Source organism: Mobula hypostoma, chromosome 9, assembly GCF_963921235.1.
Source record: "Mobula hypostoma chromosome 9, sMobHyp1.1, whole genome shotgun sequence".
Taxonomy (NCBI): Eukaryota; Metazoa; Chordata; class Chondrichthyes; order Myliobatiformes; family Myliobatidae; genus Mobula; species Mobula hypostoma.
Window position 1 is genome coordinate 90,962,454 of NC_086105.1, and position 14,558 is coordinate 90,977,011.

General features: G+C 42.3%; 1 protein-coding gene across 4 annotated transcripts in view; it reads left to right on the forward strand.

Annotated features, from left to right (window-relative positions):
* The window catches only part of ints1 (integrator complex subunit 1), a 149,298-nt gene that overhangs the window by 120,959 nt on the left and 13,781 nt on the right, over positions 1 to 14,558 (forward strand). For all 4 annotated transcript variants that reach the window (XM_063058663.1, XM_063058662.1, XM_063058665.1 and 1 more), the window contains 3 exons: positions 7,088 to 7,200; positions 8,137 to 8,250; positions 13,066 to 13,136. In XM_063058663.1, coding sequence (XP_062914733.1) covers positions 7,088 to 7,200; positions 8,137 to 8,250; positions 13,066 to 13,136 — 298 coding nt within the window. The remainder of the gene's footprint in view (positions 1 to 7,087; positions 7,201 to 8,136; positions 8,251 to 13,065; positions 13,137 to 14,558) is intronic.

Sequence of the window (14,558 nt, forward strand, 5' to 3'; positions counted from 1 at the left end):
AGGGTTCAATGTCCAATTAGAAATCAGATGGCAGAGGGGAAGAAGCTGTTCCTGAATCGCTGAGTGTGTGGGCCTTCAGGCTCCTGTACTTCCTTCCTGATTGGTGCAATGAGAAGAGAGCATGTCCTGGGTGGTGGGAATCCTTAATGATGGACGCTGCCTTCCAGAGGCACCATTCCTTGAAAATGACTTGGATACTGCAAAAGCCAGTACCCATGATGGAGCTGACTAATTTTACAACTTTCTGCAACTTATTTCCATCCTGTGCAGTCCCCCCCACCCCGCCAATACTAGACAGTGAAGTAGCCTGTCAGTATGCTCTCCACAGAACGTCTGTAGAAGCTTTTGAGTGTTTTAGGCCATCTATGTGGGTAGATAATAAGGTGCAAGGCCATAATGAGGTAGATTGGGACATCAAGAGTCTGTCACATCATAGCAGAGGTCAGTTCAGGAGTCCGACAACAGCAGTATCGAAACTGAACTTGAGCCTGCGTTACGGCTTTCTGGCTTTGCAATCTTCTGCCCAATGGGATGGGGGAGAAGAGAAAATGTCTGGGATAGAAGGGTCTTTGATTATGTTGGTTGCCGTTCCAAGGGAGTCTGTAGAGAAGAGTTTTGTCTATGTGATGTGCTTGAGCTGTGTCCACATCCCTTTGCAGATTCTTGCAGTCAGCTGTACCTGGTGTAATATCCGAAGCCTTGTTGCATAGATCCAAAGGTAACAGTATTGGCCAATCTTCAACTGATTGGTCAACGGTAAGGGTTATGACATCTTTGCTCTGTTCAGGGTCCTGACTATAGTCAGAAGTTTAAGTTGCATTGAATTTGATTTTCTAAATTTCTCCCAACACTGAATAATTAACTTCATATAACAGCAACAGCTGGTGGTCAGGGTGTTTCTCTTCTCCTGTTATGCCTTGGAAGTGTACCTACCCAATTATGATGGGCAATATACTGCAAGATGAAGCTTACCCCTGATTCTGGATATGGTGGATAGTTCATCATGCAGGGATCTTGCTCATACTTCTGCACATGAATTACTAACTGTGATGTGATATGGAGTGAGTAACCCCTCTGTGTATCAGTAGCACCTGTGTCTGGAGCTCACCAGGACCATTATGTTTACTCAATTCAGGATAATACAGGGTGTTACTGGCACTGACACTTACAGCCATGTATGGCAACAAGCCAAATCATAAATGGCAAACTAAAATGCATAAATTAAATATTGTATGGTATGGAGCAGGTTAACCTGTGACACTTCGAATGCGATGTGGCAGGGAGTTCAGAAGCCTAATGGCCTGAGGGAAGAAACTGTTTCACATCCTGACTGATCTTGTTTTTTATGCATCGTAGTCTCCTGCCTAATGGTAGAAAGACAAAGAAGATGCTGGATGGATGGGTGAGAACCTTAATGATACTAGGAGCCCTGAGTAAGCCGCACTCCTAATAAATGTCCCCGATGGATGGTAGAGAGACCATTCAGCTGTTCTCACTGTCCCTTGTAGGGACTTCTGGTCCGAAACCCAGCTGCTTCCATACCAGATGGAGATGTAAATTGTCAGGACGCTCTCAATGGCACTCCTATAAAATGCAATTAAGATGGGGTGGAGGTTGGGGGAACCTCGCTTGCCTTGATCTCCTTAGGAAGTGGAGATGCTGCTGTGCCGTCTTGTTCTGGAAGGTGATATGAAGGGACCAGATGAGGTCATCCCAGGAACTTGGTGCACACAACTCTCTATGAAGGAGCCATGTATTCACAGAGTGGGATGGTTCATCTGCACCTTCCTGAAGTCCACAATAATTTCCTTAGTCTTCTCCACATTCAGGATCAGGTTATTCTTCTCACATCAATTCACCTGCCACTCCACTTCATCTCTGTAGTCCATCTTGTCGTCGTTTGAGGCCATCCACAAACTTGATGACAGGGATTGAGCTGAATCCTGTGACACAGTCATATGTCATCTGTGTGAACAGCACAGTGACAGTGTTCAACATCATGCGATTAGAGACGTTGCCACCCACACGAACTGACTGAAGTCCAGAATCCATTTGCAGAGGGAGGTGTTGAGACCCAAAGAGGACAGTTTCCCCACCATTTTCTGGGGTATGATGGTGTTAAATGCCCGACTGGTCTTTAAACAGCACTCTGGTATATGAGACCCCATTTTCCAGATAGGACAGGACAGAGTGGAGGGCAGACGCTACTGCATCGTCAGTGGATCGATTCGAATGATAAGCAAACAGGGAGGGGTCCTGTGCAGCTGGGAGCAAGGCTTTAATGTGCTCCACGACCAGCCCCTCAAAGCATTTGAAAATCAGTTTGGAGGGGTGGTCAAATACACTTAGCCCAAAACTGTACAAATCATGATTTGTAACACTTCAGAAACCAACATGGCTTTTACTGAGCATAGACTAAGCCGTCCTTTAAAAAGCTAAGATTTTCAATTAGCTGGATCATGTTGATCAAGTATAGAAATCTGCTGTTTTTAAGTGAATGCCTGTAAATGGCTCTTGCTATTCAGCAATATGGCTTAGTAAATCTTCACTTTTATCAGATGCTGCTGCATTCAAACACAAGAATAAAACAAGCTTGACTGCTCCTTATTGGTCTGTAATCAGACACAGCAAACCCCAGTCAACGTCGAGAAAATCTCAGGACATAGTGAACAATCATGTTGACCAATCACAGAATGATTACAGCAGGGGTCCCCAACCTTTTTTTCGCACCGTGGACCGGTTTAATATTGTAAGTCAACTATAAATCACTTATCAGAGGCTAATACACTCAATTTTGTTTCTAAAAGGGTTTATCTAATGAATTTAATTTTAAACACACAGCGCATATTTTCCTCGTATGAATATAACGATAAGTCAATCATAAGTCATAAGGAGGTTCCTTATGTCCAGTCTATTCTGCAATTTAGTTTTCGTTGCGCTCATTGCAGAAAACTCCACTTCACAGAGATATGATGCTGGAAATGGAAGCAACGTTTTCAGTGCTTTCATGGCTATCTCAGGATATTCAGCCTTGACTTTGATCCAGAATGCCGGCAGAGATGTTATGTCAAACATACTTTTCAGCCCACCGTCATTTGCAAGCTCGAGGAGTTGATCTTCTTCCCGCGCTGACATGGATGATTCACTGGGGACATTCACAAGTGGGTCACGGACCCATTCCTTTGCACGTCTTGGGTCATTTGGGGTTGGGAAGTAATGCTCGAATTCTGTCAACAGCGAAGATAGGTGACCGCGCACCAGCTGTGAAAAGAACAGTGCAGCCTCAGTCTCTCCCAAATTCCCAGCTAATGTTGGGAGCATGTCAAATATGCCCCTGTCCACTCGCCGTTCCCACAGTTCCAGTTTGGCTTTGAAAGCAGACACCTTATCTGCCAACTTGAGGACAGTTGTCATTCTCCCCTGAAGTGACAAATTGAGTTCATTGAGCAGGTTGAAGATGTCACACAGATGCTATCCACTCGTCACTGAAGTGTGCTGCCAGTGGTGACTTTTTTCCTGAAAGAAATCTCTGTAGCTGCTTTCTTATCTCAAAAACCCTGGCCAGGGCTCTCCCCCTTGAAAGCCACCTGACTTCAGTGGGTAAGAGAAGGTATTTGTGCTCTGCATCCATTTCTTCACAAAGCTGCTCAAACAGACGTGAGTTCAGGGCTTTTGCTTTGATGTGATTGATAACTTCAGCAACGTCACTCAATACATTGTTAAGATCAGGTGACATTTTTCGGCTAGCCAGCATTTCCCTGTGTGTGACAGTGTGTAGACTGGCATTCAGGAGCAACCTCTTTGACTTGGGTAGTGAAACCAGACTCATTAAACCGTTCCAACAACTGTGCTTCGATGTCCTCCGCTATGTCATCGAATCTCCTTGAAACTGTGGTAGCTGAAAGAGAAACCTGTGCCATCTTGTTAGCTGCAGCTTCTCCCAACAGTTCACGGCACGTGTCCTTGGCAGCAGGCAGAATCAATTCTTCACCAACAGTGAAAGGCTTCCTAGCCTTAGCAATACGGCTAGACACTAAGTACGACGCTCTCAGAGCAGCAGCATTTGTGGAGGTGGTGGCTCTCAGCACTTGCTTCTGTTCCGCTTGCTCACGTTTTTTTCACTCAAAAAAAATCTCAACGGGTTTGTCTTTAAATGCAGGGTGCTTGGACTCAAGGTGCCGAAGCAGTTTTGAGGGCTTCATTGCCTCATTAGACAGCTTGTCTCCACAGATCACACAAGGCTTGGAGCGTGAGAGTCACCGGTTGCAATAAAGCCATATTTTATGTGCGACTCGTCGTATTTTCTGTTGAAGGAAGCTTTCTTTTTTTTGCAGTCTTAGCCTCCCATGTCTCTGCATTATCATCATCGTTAGGCCTTTTCTGTCCCCTACCATATCTTCCAAAGAAACTCTCAAGCAACGTTTGTTTTTTACTCATCGAGTAGTTGTAGGTTAATGACCGACTGATGTCCTCGCGTGGGTAATGACCTCGAGTGCGTTCAAGTTCAACAGTGGGCGTGACTGGGAATGAGGAAAGGTGCAGTTGACTCGTATCGTTTCCTTGCGGCCCGGTAGCACATGCTTTGCGGCCCGGTACCGGTCCGCGGCCCAGTGGTTGGGGACTACTGGATTACAGCAAAGAAGTCAATTGGGCCATTGATTCTGTACCGGCTTTAATTAGTCCTGATCCATTGCCTTCTTCCCATCACCAGAATATTTCTGCAGTTTACTTGTTGAACATATATCTGCCTCTAACAGTATTTGTGAGTGATCTCTGACAGTCCTGGTGCAGACAAAACCTGCCTTCTCACCAAGTGTACACTCCATTGGGTTGGCTGGCATGACCATCATGTTAAGTGGAATAAAGTTGGGACAAATTTGACAGCTCAGAACTGGGCAACCATAAGTCATCTGTAGCCAGAAGTGCTGTGTGAATAATCTGTTCTCAGCTTCCTCCTGAAGTTCTCATAATCTCAGAACCCAGTTGTTAGTTAATTTAGTTCACTCCACAACACTGTCAGAAAGCAGTCAGGAACAGTTGATAATGTAAAGAATTAGGACAAGACAGTATCTTGGCTGTGATGCTAGAAGTGTGTGCTTCAAGGTAACCGAGGCTCAGGTGGCACAATCATTAGTAATCAGAACATATTGACTTGAGGCCCCACCACAGCAAATTATTAATAAAATGGAAAATGTTGGAAACTCAGGCAATAACCACATCATCAGAACAGTTACGTGACTTATGTTTTTATTTCAGTTTCCAGAATCTGCAGGGTTATTCCTGAATTTCAATATTAGCTTAATAAATTTGGTTAATAATTTTAAAAACAGCATGCCTTGATAACAATGAATGCAAGTCTATTAGATTATTGTGAAAACCCATCCGCTCCTTCAGGGAAGGAAATCTGTTGTTATCTTATTTAGATAATATATGACATATAATAATTTGGTTGATTCTTAAAGTGGTCCAGAAATCCACTGTACTGAGTGAAGGATAGACAATTAATTCTGGCTTTGCCAGCAATGACAACCCCAAAAAATTGAATATTTAAAAAAAATATATATATATATATGTGTGTGTGTGTGTATATGTGTATATTTGTATATATGTATATATATTTGTATATATATATTTTTTTTAAAACCTGTATCTCAAGCTGTCTCAGTTACAACAGGAACATCCATCTAAAAATGTGTAAAATTGCCCAAGTGTGTCTTGTCTACAAAAAAAAAGGACAAATTTAATGGAGTGCTTATTGCCCATTTAGTCTACTGTCTAAGTGATAGTGGGAATTGTCATCCATGCTATCAAACACTGTTGACTCTCCATCAACCTGTTCACTTGATTTGATTCTTGCCTGGATAATTTGCTCTCAGTCTCTTCTATGAAGCAGAATTGAACTCCAAGAGGTGAGATTTACCACCATGGGGGCACCATTTAACTGAGGGGTAGCATCAAGAAACTAAAATGAAAGTCAAGGCAAAAGCACTGTTGGCTGAAGATAAACCTCCTGTAGAGAAAGATGATTATGGTTGTTGGAAGTCAATCAAACACAGCCTCAGGAGTAAATCCACATCCTACAGCAGCTCATTTCAGCTGATTTGTCAATGGCCTTTCATCATAAGATCTGAATATGTGAAGTCTGCTGATAATTACAAAATATTCAATCCCAGTAGTAGCTGGCCATTCGGGGAAGCAGACCATACCTGCATGCAGCAAGACCTGAACAATATTCATACTTCCACTGATACAAGACATTGTAAATGCTGGACGATGGCTATCTTGATGTTATATCATGAGTTCCCCTGATTAACACTGGAGGTGATCATTCACCAGAATCGTAACTGGATAATCTACAGCTGCTCTTGTTGTAAGAGCGCATCAGACGTTAGATCTGCAACAAGGGACTTGCCTCCTGACAACCAGAACCTTTCAACCGTCTACAAGGTGCATCAGAAAAGTGATGTAATATACCAGGCAACTTCAATAACAGTTTAGAAATTCTAAACCATCCAGGACAAAGTGGTTTGCTTGATTGACACCACATCTGCCATCCTACACATACAATCTGTCCATCACAGCTGGTGCATCATGGCTACAAAGTGCACCATCTTCTACAATATCCTCCAAAATGTAATCTCTGCCACCAAAAAGAAGGGGTTAAGGAGATGAGAGCATCACATACAAATTTCCCTTGCACGCCATGCACAACCCTAACTTGGATCACTAGGTCTAAATGCTGGATCTGTTGTACAACAACAAAGACTACAGCGATCTACAAGTAGGCTGGAAATAAATGAAGGCCTTATTGTCTATGCCCACATCCAATAAATTAATCAAACCTTTCAGCTGTCACAGAGCAACAAAAAGTTATCAGGATTCAGTGAGTTTCTCTCAGAATAGGTCTTGAAGTAAGAACAAGTTGCTTGTGTGTGCTAAATAAGTTCAAAATTCATGGTCTGTAACCCTCCATAGCTATTGCTGTTCCATGTATGCTGTCAGTCTGAAATATGTTGCCCAAAAGCACATTTGAAATGCAATTTTTTTTAATACAATAATATCCTTACTGTTTTAATGTGCCCCACAGTTATCTGTCACGGGAGTACCCAGAGATGGCGCTGCTTAAGTCTTTGCTGGCTGGTTTAACACTCCCAACACGGACTGGGCTTGTTGAGGAGAATGTAGAGGATGAGGATGGGGGTGAGTACCATTCTGCCAGCCAGTATCCCAACTATATTTGTAAACTTAAGTCAGTGATTATGTGGGAGAAGGAATGGAAGTCTATGTGGTCAGATTATTTCTGTCTCAAAATCCAGTTCTACTATGATGTTGTAAGTCCACATTTCTTTGAAAATTCTGCAGGATACGAATATACTTGTACTACAGGATTTCAAAATACTTGTATTTATTTGGGACCTATCATGTATTCAAATAGATAAAAAGAGCTTCACAACAAACTGAGCATTTATTGAAGCCTTGTCGCTGTTCTGTTGTAAGAAATCATAGCAATTAATATCTGTACCATGGCTTCTACACATAGCAATGTAACTATATGAAGATAATGGCCAGAATCATCCTTCCTTCTTGCAGTGACTCTGGAAAGGTGATGAACTATGTTCGCTCTGCCAGGCAGCTGGAGATCAGGCACAAACAAATCTTGCAAGAATTAAATGTTATTCCTCCTGTAGACGATCAAACTATGGTCTTCCAACAATTGAAAAGTGAGAACTTAGCCTGAAAATCCAAAATACTGGAAATATTCAGCAAGCTGGGCGGCATCTGTCAGGAGATGAACAGAATTAATTATTCAGTTTAATGATGGTTTATGAGCTCAGAAAGGCCATCAATCTGAAATCTGATCTTTTGAATATTTCTGGCAGTTATTCTTTTGTGTCTGCCCACAGTATTCATAACAGTGTGCATTGAAGTTTAATGTCAAACAGGAACTATAAATGGGAAACTCAACTCATTAGATTGCAGGTGTAAACTGCATTTAACAAATCCACAATTATTCAACTGGCTGACTTCTTGAAAATAGTAAGGAAATTCCATTTCAGTCCTCCTCAGTTGCTAACCGTATGTTTAAATTATGTTCCTCTGCCCCTCCCTGCTCCCCACTCTCCATCCCTCTCAAAGAGGAAGAAACGTCCAGCTCACTCCCACTGGTCAGTTTCTCTGCCATGACTCCATTGACTTCAGCTGAAGTGGCACCGTTCCTTCAAAAGATTGCAAGAGCTCGTGCTCTAGAAGGTAAGAGAACAGAGGAATAGTGTCTATCACAAACCTGAAGGAACTGAGAGAAAGCTAACTGAATGTACAAGGAAAGATGAAATGAAGGCTGTCTGCTGCCCTTGCTGGAGAGCTGTTATTGTAATCTCTGTAGCTGAGGATGGACTAACTAATCATAGAGGATGCATGTTAATCATACATCAAATTGATTATTGGGAAATGAGGGATTTCATAATTAGAGAGCAAGACTGGTCTTCACATAGTTTAAAGAATAAAAACTTTAAATAATTTTGAACTATTGACGGACCCAGAGCCACAGGCTGGGTATCCTGCTGCTGCAATGTCTTGCTTCTTGATTCCATGAATATTCTAACCTGTGGCATTGCTGGCAGGGGCAATGGTTATTGCTATTCCTATTATCTTCTTGTGAAGAGATAGTCTCTGCTCACTTAGATAAAAGCAGCTAACAACACACAAGATCATCCGGCACTGGTTGACTGTCCACTACTTCAAATACTCTTTCCTTCATCACTGGTGCAGCATGGCTGCAGTACATACCATCTACAAAATGCATCGTGGTTACTTACCCAATCTATTCTGACAGCATCTCCCAAACCCATTAACATCTGCAGGTTCTCTCCAAGCCACATACCATCTTGACTAAGAAACACTGTATATCGGCTGTCTTCCTTCCTTGCTGACTCTAAATCATGGAACCCCTCTGCATCAGCTCTGTGAGAAATTCACAAAAAAGACTACACCAGTTTGCCATCTTCTCATGGGCAATTAGCAAAGGGCAGCAAATGCTGTCCTTGCTAGTGACACCATATCCCAAAAAACACATGAAATAGATCAGCCAATAGATATTGTGCCTGAATAGGAATCATGTGTGAGGACAAACAGTGATTAGCTATAATCTTTACCATAGGACTGTGTTTTGTGGCTGCTCCAATTATGTTCTTACAGTCTTAGATCCAGGGTTAGCAGCCTGTGGATCTGGGATCATACACTACCCTATGAGAATGTGCAACTCTCCACGTAGCTCCTACAGAGTCTGTGTATGCCTTTCTGGCCCAGTTGTAACATTGCTTTCGGTCCATAGGAATCCACAGGGTGCTCCCACTTCTTGGAAGGAGCAGCCTGAAATGTTGAATGGGAGTAGGATGTTGAGGACTGGGAGAGGCACAGTGAAATTTGTGCCTCCTCTTGAGACCAGAGAATAGTCATGTTCCAGTGATCCCAACTGCTGGGCTCTACCATATGCTGTGCTAGAGAACAGAGAGTCATGGAACCTGTCTGTCCCAAGTCCAGATTGTAGTAATGGTGAAGGCAGGTCTGTTGTTGGCTCTATTTGCCATTCCAGAGAGGCCTTTTACAGAGCTGATGCAATGGGCTTATAGGATTCTTTAGATTACTATCGCTGCCCCAGCCTCCCTCTCCAGAATTTCTTGTTAGAGACAGGTACATGTGCATGAACATGAGGGATTCCATGTAAAACTGATGTTAGGGTCAGACTGGAAGAATGCCCACTGTCATGATTTAGACCAGTGAGAAATGCTTGCCCACCAAGAAGGAGAAGTGAACATCAGGACCATTTTTTATGAAAAAGAAAACTTAGCTTTTTTATACAACAACACAAATTTCTGGAAGAACTCAGCATGTATGTAAGAGAATTAACAGTTGACATTTCAGGTCAAGACCCTTCAACAGTACTAAGGATACAGAAGGCAGCATGTTTATAGGTTTCTGAATGACTTAAACTCTTCCAGCTGCATCGTTGCATAGGATCTGAGTCATTATTGTCTTTTGATTGGTCTATTCAGTTTAAAACCCTTTCTACTCACCAGCCAGGTAGTCAGGAGTCAGACAATATAGAAGCAGGCCCTTCAGCCTGCCACATCTATGCTGCATCATTGTACTTATCCCATTTACCCACATCAGCTCTGTAGACTGCTTTAGTAGTCCAATTACTAGGTGTTCTGTGTGGAAAAAGCTCCCTCAGACCCTCTCACCAAGCCACCTTTTCCTCGCTCTAAACTATGCTGTCTTGCCTTAGACTCTGTTGCCATAAGGAAAAAGATTTTTACTGGACAGGCATGTTTTTACCCTGTCTATGACATTCATAATTGTATATATATCTATCAGGTCACCTCTCAGCCTCCTCAAAGGTGACCTGGTAGATATATATATATATAAAATAGAGGAGTCAAAGCCAACATAAAAGCCAAAGAGAGGGCATATAATAGAGCAAAAATTAGTGGGAAGTTAGAGGAAGCTTTTAAAAACCAACAGAATGCAGCTAAAAGGTCATTAAGAAGGTAAAGGTGGAATACAAAAGTAAGCTAGCCAATAATATTAAAGAGGATACCTAAAGGGTAAAAGAGAGACGAGAGTGGATATTGGACAACTGGAAAACAATGCTGGTGAGGTAATAGTGGGGGGGGGCAAGGAAATAGCGGACAAACTTCATCAGTCTTCACTGTGGAAGACACTGTGTGGTGAAAGCTCCAGGTGTCGGGGTAATGAAGTGTGTGAAGTTGCCATTACTAGGGAGAAGGTTCTTGGGAAACTGAAAGGTCTAAAGGTAGATAAGTCACTTGGACCACATGGTGTAAACCTCAGGGTTCTGAAAGGGGTGGCTGAAGAGATTGTGGAGGCATTAGTAATAATCTTTCAGGAATCACTAGATTCTGAAATGGTTCCGGAGGACTGGAAAATTGCAAATGTCACTCCTCTCTTCAAGAAGAGAGGCTGGCAGGAGAAAGGAAATTATAGGCCAGTTAGTCTGACCACAGTGGTTGGGAAGATGCTTTAGTCGATTGTTGAGGGATGTGCTTTCGGGGTACTTAGAGGCACATGATAAAATAGGCTGTAGTCAGCATGGTTTCCCCAAGGGTAAATCTTGCCTGGCAAATCTGTTGGAATTCTGAAGAAATAACAAGCAAGACAGACAAAGGAGAATGGGTTGATGTTGTGTACTTGGATTTTCAGAAGGCCTTTGACAAAGAGCCATTGTGAGGCTGCTTAACAAATTACAAGCCCATGGTATTACAGGAAAGATTCTAGCACACATAAAGCAATGGCTGATTGGCAGGAGGCAAAGAGTGGGAATAAAGGGAACTATTTCTGGTGGGCTGCCAGTGACTAGTGGTGTTGCACAGGGATCTGTGTTGGGACTGATTCTTTTGATGTTATGTCAGTGATTTGGATGATGGAATTGGTGGCTTTGTTGCAAAGTTTGCAGACGATGCGAAGATTGGTGAAGGGGCAGATAGTTTTTAAGAAGTAGAGTGGCTACAGAAAGACTTAGACAGATTAAGAAAAAGAGCAAATATATGGCAGATGGAATACAGTGTGAGAAGTATATGGTCATGCACTTTGATAGAAGAAATGAAAGCATTGACTGTTTTCTAAACGGAGGTTAACTTACAGGTTGAGTCTGTGGTTTGGAAGGCAAATCCAAAGTTAGCATTAATTTCAAGAGAACAAGGCCAGGATGTAATGCTGAGACTTTATAAAGCACTGGTGAGGCCTTGCTTGAAGTATTATGAGCAGTTTTGGGTTCCTTTTTTTTTAGAAAGAATGTGCTGAAATTGCAGAGGGTTCAAAGGAGGTTTATGAAAATAATTCCAGGATTGAATGGCTTGTCATATGAAGAACATTTGATGGCTCTGGGCCTATGTTCACTGGAATTCAGAAGAATGAAGGGTGACCTCATTGAAACCTATCAAATGGTGAAAGGCCTTGACAGAGTGGATGTGGAGAGGATGTTTCCTATGGTGAGGGAGTTTTAAGTCTAGCGGACACAGCTTCAGAATAGGGGAGCATCCTTTTAGAACAGAGACGAGAAGGAATTCCTTTAGGCAGGGAGTGGTGAATCTGTGGAATTCATTGCCACAGGTGGCTGTGAATGCCAGATTTTTATGTATATTTAAGGCAGAGGTTGATCGATTCTTGATTGGTCAGGGCATGAAGAGATGTGGGCGGGTGGGGTAGGAGAGGGGCTGAAAGGAAAATGGATCAGCCATGATAAAATGGCGGAGCAAACTCGATAGGCCAAATGACCTAATTCTGCTCCTATATCTTACTATGAAAAAGCTCTCGGGAAAATAATCCCAAACTGTCCATTCACACCTGAACTAAAATGTTTCAATACATTGAATCTTCTCTGCACCCTCTCCAATGCTATCACATCTTTCCATTAGTGTAGCAACTAGATTTTATTTTTAATGCTGTCTCATTTAAAAAATAAACGTTTAGACAAGTGATCAAAGCTTTGCTAAAATGTGAAGTTTTAAGGAGTGTTAATGGAGAGAGACAGACGAGAGAAAAGTTTAGGCAGGGTGCCTCAAAGAAAATATTAGCTTTATTAGTCACGTACACTGAAACACAAGTAAAATATGTTGTTTGCATGAATGGCCAGCATAGTCTAAACATTGCCATGCTTCCAGTGCCAACTTATTAACCTGTACCCTTTTGGAAACTGGAGCACCCAGAGGAAATCCATGCAATCACCGGGAAAACATACGAAGTCCTTACAGAGAGCACTGGGAATTCGCTGGCGCTGTAAAGCATTACACTAGCCACTACACTACCACACCGCCCTAATTTTAAGTGGTGGAGTGATTGAAGTAGGGATGTGGGCACTTTGCAAAAATGTGGATATCTTGGAAGCTTCTAGTGAGAGATTAGCTTAGAGAGGAAACTATAGCCGTGAAAGCATTTGTTTAACAAAGAAGAGAATTGTAGTTTTGACTCTGTTTTACTGGAAGCCCATGTAGGTCAGTGAGCTCTATGAAAAGTTGATGCCTAATGTGTCTTCATTTATCCACTCAGACACTCTGGAAGTCCTGAACGATATTGATGAGATGTCAAAGCGTCGAGTTGAGGTCCTCTCTTTCTTTGCTGTAAGTAAAAAATAAACTAATTATGTCTCAAAGCAAACAAAACTGGGCTTCAGTTTGTTTACAGCATTTAATTAGCACCAAAACTCTGCTAACAAGTGAAGCTGACTGGTTTTGAATGCAGCTAATAATGTCTCTTAACTATGAACTGTCTGTACACAGCTATCAAGGAAAAGCTATTGTAAATACTAAAAAAGATGATGGATTTGCCTTGGCAGCAGAGGTGAGGTAGCACGGTTGCCTTTGGAGGAAACTGAGCCATTACAGTTATAAGAAAACTGTTCCAGTGCATTAAGAGTCATTCCTCCTGCTCCCAGGCATACTGTAATAGGACAGTCCTGCCACCCTGCTCTTTACCGATAGGCTTGAATTCTTTATCCCTTTTTTTAAGTATTGATCTGTTTCTCTTATGAATCAGATAGATGGAGGTATGCATGCAGACTTGTATGTACTCAGACACAGGTGCATGCAAACATACACAGGTGCGTGTGCAGAGACAGATACAGTTATGCATGACGCCCGGGTGCACGTACACAGACAGACGGGTGCACACACATGCACACATGGGCATGCATGAGCTGGCACAGCCACAGAGGCGCTTGTGCTAGCAGCAGGCAGAGGCAGAGAGACTTCCACACACACAGACACCTTTCAAAAGCAATTTAATGCAAGTCCTCTGATTACTGACCCCCATCAATATTGGGAACTCTGTTGTTTTATAAGCTCAATTTAAATTATCATCATTCAGTTCATCCTTCTTTACTCCATGGAGAAATCCCCATCCATCTTTGTGCTTGAAATGGCTCATCAGTGAACCATTTAACTAACTGACAATGGAGACTTTGGCCAGAGTCATTCAGTGTTTTCCTAGCAAGAATTGGTTTAATACAACCTTTGAGTGCTTCCTCATATATTGTCAGAGTGGCGATAAAAGTTTGGATAGTGGAGCAAATCGTATAGAGCATACTGTCATCATTCTTAGCCTGCAGTATAACACTGGCCTGTGCTGCATATGGTCACGTTTTAATCCCACTTCAGATCTAACCACACATTACCAGAACATGGTAGCCTTGACTTGATGACTGCCTGTGAAGAGCCTAATGGATGTGTAGAGTTCAACCAGGTTTGAATTACTTCGAACACAAGCCCTCCCAGAGCACTTTCCAAATTTACAGTGAGGTACACATTTTTAAGCGATTTGAGATAAGAGACATGTACAGCAAGAGAGGTGACCATAGAGCTTGCCTGTTTGATAGACATTTCATATGAAAGCAGCTATCTATAAAACTTGTTGGTGAAGTTCATGTGTGTACACTGCACTTCCTTACCTGTTGAGCTTGTTGTGTTTTGAGATATTTTTGTCTATTTCATAATCTGTGATCACCAGAGAGATCTGCCTAACTGGAGTCAAAGGAAGCAGATTGG